Raw genomic sequence first — 6,346 nt, forward strand, 5'->3', positions numbered from 1 at the left:
AAAAAAAATTTATTATTTGTGAGATCCACTGACCTAACAAATATTTGGAAATACATTTACTTTTCTAACGTGACAGGTAAGTATTTGAAAACGGTAAATTAATATTGGCATCGCCTCACGAGAATATATATACGTGTGTTAGAGAGGTGGTCTTCAGTAGCAAAACCATGGGAGAAATTGCACAGCTCCAAGGCCGGATAGTGAGCGCCACCGAGCACGGCTGGTGCCATGCCGTGCGCGGGGGCACTGGCATAGCAGTCCTGGCCATCCTTACTTCCAAGTCTCCGGAAATTCCACATTTCGAAAATGCCCTGAAAAAACTTCAAAATTCTCACCCCACCCTCAAGTGCAAGCTCCATTCACATACCAAATCTAGTAGAAGCACCTTCTCCTTGTTAACATCTCCTCCTAATTTCATTAAAGTCAAACATTTTGACCTTTCATCAACTTTTAAAATTCTAGAAAACATTTCAGGCTCAGAGAACCAAAATCTCTCTCCTTTACATGTACTTCTTGAACATGAACTTAACCTAAACCCATGGGTTAAAAACTCTGATAATGGCATTTATGATATGTTCTTTGCTACGACTTATGCCCTTCCCAACTCAAAGTGGGTGGTGGTTCTTAGGCTTCATGGGGTAGGATGTGACCGGACCACCGCCATTTCTTTGCTAAGAGAGTTGCAGGTGGTGCTGGTTCAGGAGGGGGAGGGTGGATCAGGCGGAGGCGGACGGGTAGAAATGCAAATAGAGAATAAAGGGAAGATTTGTTTAGGAATGGAGGATCTGATTCCTGATGGTAAAGTTAAGAAGACTATATGGACAAGAGGAGTTGACATGCTTGGTTACTCAGTTAATTCACTTGGATTAACAAACTTAAAATTTAAAGATGCAAAATCACCAAGATCTTCTCAGGTAGTGAGGTTGCAGCTGAACCAAGATGATACTCAGAAGATTATTGCTGTGAGTTGAATCATTTAATTCTCTCTTTTTTATATATAATTTTTCTTTATTTTTTACTTTTTACATCTGAAAGTTTTGGTTCCATACCAGACTTTTATGTATCCAAACAACTTAGAAAATTAAATAAATTATAGCCGAATATATAATTTAATCCATTAACTTTTACAAAAAACCTTTCTATCATCTTTGCATCAGTAACAAAAAATTTTAAGATTTTTGAATTTTATATATAAAATATTGATTTTAATTTGAAATATGTAAAATATTGATTTAATACGTAGTTAACATAACTTTTAAAATAATAATTCTCATTTTCACCTATTTACCTATCAAATAAGTGTTTAATTGATCTAATTTAACAAATTGAAAAATTCAATGATCAATTAAAATGTGTAATAAATGTAATTTTACAAGTTAAAATATTCAATCGATTAAAACAAAATTTGAAAATGCTATGAAATTTTCGTAAAAAGTGAATTTATATATTGAACGGATTATCTGCGCATAAACTTTGCAGGGTTGCAAGTCGAAAGGGATTAGACTATGTGGGGCACTGGGAGCAGCCGGACTCATAGCTGCACAGAGGTCTAGAAGCCGTATAGATAAACACAGGAAATATGGAATTGTTACTTTGATCGACTGCAGATCTCTTCTTCAACCACCTCTTTCCCCTCACCAATACGGTAAGCCCAGGCTAAGAAGTACCGTTATATTCTACATTTAGTTTATATTTTTCTGTTTAAATAATAGTCTGATTTAGATGAAAAAGTAGTATTATCTTTATCCCACTATAAATGTTGTTTAAGGTAATTACACAACAATTCAGAAAAGCATTAAATAAATTTAATTATAGAAAAAATAATTCTAATTAACTATATCACCCTTTGTTCAATTTTCTATTAAATGGAGATACCAAAAAATAAAAGGTAAAAATGAAAATAAATAATTAATAGTTGCTTAATTTATTTTTGAAATATTTCTTTAATTTTTTTTAATTGGTAAATATAGAAGGATACAAATAAAATTTTAAATAACACTTCTAATAGTCAATATATTTTTTAAGTTCGTCTATTATAAGAACAACTTTCTCTGCAATTGGATTTAAAATTTCATTTATCCTAATAATATATTTTTTTCAATGTAAAATTATAAATTATATAAAATTTAATATCTAAAAAGTGATTATTCTGGAAGAACAAAAAACTAAAGAAAGTTATATCTCCTCGTTGTAAAAAAAAAAAAAAAAAAATTTCATATAACAATTATGTTATAACATCACATCCTTATCTTTTTAACTTTAATAACTAGCATTAAAATTATGTTTTTCTTTTTTTTTTTTTTTTTGAAACGAGACGGTTAAAATTATGTTTAATTATCTTAAATTGAATTTAAAATTGTCTGATCCATCATAATATTGGGCCCACATGGAACTGAAGGGCCGGTCCAGTAAATTAACCCAGTTAGGCAAGGTCAGTAGACTCAGTACAAGACCTACATAAGTCTGGTTGGTACATTAACTCTAAAATTTATTAATTCCACATGGGAAGAGAGAGGTTATTTGCCGCAATAAATAACTAAATAAATAGGTAAGATTATTTCAAAAAATAGAAAATTATATCTAAAAATATCTAATAACTTGCTACCTGTAAAACTGGTAATTCCTTATTTATATATTATTTAATTATATTTATTATTATAATAATTTTTTTTTTTTGCTAATCTAAAAGACATAAATGCGAGAAATTTACCAAAAAAAAAAAAACGTCAAATATTCTTTCCATACATAATTAAAATATTAAATTTAAAAAATTATTGAGCTAATATTTACCTTCTAAAATGAAATAAAAAAATATATTTGCATTATAAGATCATGATGTAAATAATATTGTAAGTTTATTGTGTTGCTGATTATAATACATTCTTATTTAATTTTTATATACTCCTACATTATTAGCTGTAATATACCCATAACTCAACTTTTTTTACTAAAATTATTTTATAATTTATGTAATTGTAATTATTTAAATTGAATTTTATTTGTGATCTATGGACCCAATTTAAAACTTAAATTTTTGAATTTATTTATTGTGAGTTTCACTCTATATCAAAACAAGTTTATAATCTATTAGATTTTAAAACAAAAATAACATTAATCGAACACATCAATGATAATTAAATTATCCTAATACAAATGATTGATAATCAAATTTATAGTTTTCACCTTAATTTTTATTTTCAAAATTTAATATTTGTGTTTTTTAAAATTTTTTTGTAAATCCATAAAAGGCATACTCAATTGCTTAAAAATATAACTTCAAAACTTAGTTTCATATCACAATTATATACTATAAATTTTTTTTAATATGTATTAAGATCATTTATAGATTTTTATAAAAAAAAATTATCTCAAAATGTTATTTATTGTGTTTAAAAATAATTTCAAATACCCTATTATTTACATTAAAATCATGTTTTAATCATCCACTCTCACTTTTAATCAATAGAAATATCTCATATTAATTTAGTATCATGCAAAAAAAAAAAAAAAAATCTTAGAAAAGCTCATTGCATTTTAGGATGGAAAAAGATTTTCAAAAAACCCAAAAAAAAAAAAAAAGAAAATTAAAAAAAGAAAAAAAAAATTTTTATGACCTGTATAACAAGTTAGCATGTCCAAATGGCAAATGGAGTTTCTCTATCATATGGTAAAAGCCTAAATAAATATTTTATGTTCTATGAACTAGTACTACATTCTAAATGTGATAGAATTTAGAAGGTAAATCATTATTTTTTGCATATTATTCAACAATGCATATTTTTTGGTTGAGGTGCCTCAATTTCCAGGTGAAAATAAAAATTTGATATTCAAAAAGTATACCTGTTAGAAGGATACGAAACTTTTACATTCTATAGCTTACACCTCTAAGTCAATATTTATTGGTTTGAAAATGATTTTTTTTTTTTTTTGAAAAAGTATATAAATAATAACATCAAACATCTTAAAGTGTATATATATTACTCTACCTTGGAAATTAATCATTTATTCATTTGGTCAAAATTACACTTCAATTTTTGTAATTGAATAAAGCTTGTTGGAGGTAGAAGTATTAAGCAGCCAGAAAAAATGATTAATATACAAGGAATATATTGTTTTTTCATTTTAATCATACAAGTATAATAGTAATTGAACAACTGGAAAGACTTACCTATATCGGATAATCAACTGTATTGATCGATTGTATGATAAAATGGATAATTGGATATGGACCCAACGTAAGTAAGAATTTTCCTAATAAAATTATTATTTTGCTTTATATGCAGGGTTTTACCACTCAACCATATTGAACACACATGTGGTAAAAGGAAAGGAGAAACTATGGGAACTAGCTGAAAAAGTGTACACGGAATTCACAAACTACAAAAATGACAACAGGCACTTCACAGACATGGCAGATCTTAGCTTCTTAATGTGTAAGGCAATTGATAACCCTAGCTTGACACCTTCATCTTCTTTAAGAACATCAATATTGTCAATTTTTGAGGACACAGTTATACACAATTCTGATGACAAGGGAAAAGATGTTGTTGGTCTAGAAGACTATATGGGTTGTGCCTCTGTTCATGGCATTGGACCATCCATTGGAATATTTGATACCATTAGAGATGGAAGGTTGGATTGTTTATGTGTCTACCCGTCACCATTGCATTCAAGGGATCAAATGGAAGAGTTTGTTGAAAAAATGAAGAGTGTTCTTGTGGATGGTGCCAACCATATATAACTGGAAAAATATTCACTTGCATGACAGATTCTACTTCATTCAAAATAAGTATTTTTATATTAGAACTTTAAAAAGGTATGTGCGTGTGAGCTAATAGGCAAGGGAGCAAATAATCTCAATTCAGCTTATAGTCTGGTTAGACAGATTCAAGATCTGAAGGCTGGCTTCTTATGCTTCTACGTTGGGATTGGACTTTCCTGCTTATCATCATCCTCCTCTTTGACTGCATCAATGATAATTCATAATATTGCTGGTGTGGCTTATCATCGATGGTGTAATAGCTAGTTTTCTTTTTTCTCACTTTTTCTACCAAAAAAAAAATAAAAATTTCATGAATTGGAATTGGATAGTGCATGCGTCTGGTTTACACAGGGAAGGAAACTATTGTGGAGATTGTGTGGCGGATCTTGGAGGAACTCGGCCCTTTGCAACAATATTGTGTTTGAAGAGCCCCCTCAGGAATTCATAGCTTACTTCTTCATGATATTAGTAAAGTTTCCCACCCTAGATATGTCTGTTATAATTATAATTTTTCTTCCTTTTGACAAAAGAAAAAAAAAAAAAGAAAAGAAAAGAAACAAAAAGAAATTAGAACTTTTGGGATGTCTTTTCTGTTTTTTTTTTTTTTTTTTCCTTCTCCACACTTTGTTTGGATATATATATATATATACACGCACACGAGAAAAACAAAAGGAAGAAAAAAGATAACAAGAAACAAAAATAGAGGGAATTAGTATTTTCCTCTATTAAGGAAAAAAGAAAGAACAAGGTAGGAAATAAAACAAAATTTATTTTCTTTTTAATTCTATTGTCTCTAATTTGGAGAAAAACAACGGAGGAAGTTATGATAAAGGAAATAAATTTATCCAAAATAATAAAAGAAAACAAAAATATACTTACAAAATTTTTTATTCTTATTTCTTCTTTCTATTTTCTTTCTTTTGGGCCACTCATTGACCTAACAATAATCAATAAACTTTTATGTCAGTAAACTTTTGTTGAAATAAGAGTATTTTTGACTGTATACTAAAAAAAGAAAGATAAAGAATGAGTTATTTTTAAAATATATATTTTTATTAGTTTAGTGTGTATATACATTTAGTTATTTGTTTAAGTAAAAAGGAAATGAGAAAATGGGAGAATGAAATATAAAGCACAACTTATTGTATAAATTTTTTCCGAAGAAATTGGTATTGATTTTGAGAATGTATATTCTCATATGGTGGATGAAATTATATATATTTAATTAAGTCTAACAATTCAAGAAAATCGTGAAATACATCTAATAATCAATATATATAGCTCATTTAAGAAATATATCTATGTTATCACTTTAATGATATGATTGAACAAAATATCATATGCTTTGATCATATTCTATTTACCATAATCTCTTTATGTTCTTGTTTAATTTGCATTATACATGTTTTTATTGGGATATTGTTATGTTTGGTGCTTGAATTTGTAAATTTTTTCTATTTTAGTGTCTAAACAAAAAATGCTGTCAATTGAGTGTATGAATTTTTTTTTTTTTTTTAAATTTGGTGTCTCTTGATGAAGTAGATGATCAGAAAAATACATTAGGACTATGTGAGGTCCAATTTT

The 6,346-nt window shown here is 27.9% G+C and overlaps 1 protein-coding gene across 1 annotated transcript; it reads left to right on the forward strand.

Moving 5' to 3' along the window:
• Positions 1–91: 91 nt before the first annotated feature.
• LOC105634706 (uncharacterized) lies at positions 92–5,344 on the forward strand. The gene is made up of 3 exons (XM_012217599.4): positions 92–962; positions 1,480–1,645; positions 4,284–5,344. Exons 1-3 carry the CDS (start codon positions 168–170, stop codon positions 4,739–4,741), a joined length of 1,419 nt encoding a protein of 472 aa, XP_012072989.2. The 5' UTR covers positions 92–167; the 3' UTR covers positions 4,742–5,344.
• The last annotated feature ends 1,002 nt before the right edge of the window (positions 5,345–6,346 follow it).

The sequence above is a fragment of the Jatropha curcas genome, chromosome 2 (assembly GCF_041381405.1).
Source record: "Jatropha curcas cultivar XTBG-Jc1 chromosome 2, XTBG_Jcur_1.0, whole genome shotgun sequence".
Classification (NCBI taxonomy): domain Eukaryota; kingdom Viridiplantae; phylum Streptophyta; class Magnoliopsida; order Malpighiales; family Euphorbiaceae; genus Jatropha; species Jatropha curcas.

Excerpts from the sequence above, each read along its gene's own strand:
- LOC105634706 (XM_012217599.4), top strand. The coding sequence starts at position 168 with ATGGGAGAAATTGCACAGCTCCAAGGCCGGATAGTGAGCGCCACCGAG. Across the intron at positions 963-1,479 it reads ATACTCAGAAGATTATTGCT|GGTTGCAAGTCGAAAGGGAT; the intron begins GTGAGTTGAATC and ends TAAACTTTGCAG. Across the intron at positions 1,646-4,283 it reads TCTTTCCCCTCACCAATACG|GGTTTTACCACTCAACCATA; the intron begins GTAAGCCCAGGC and ends CTTTATATGCAG.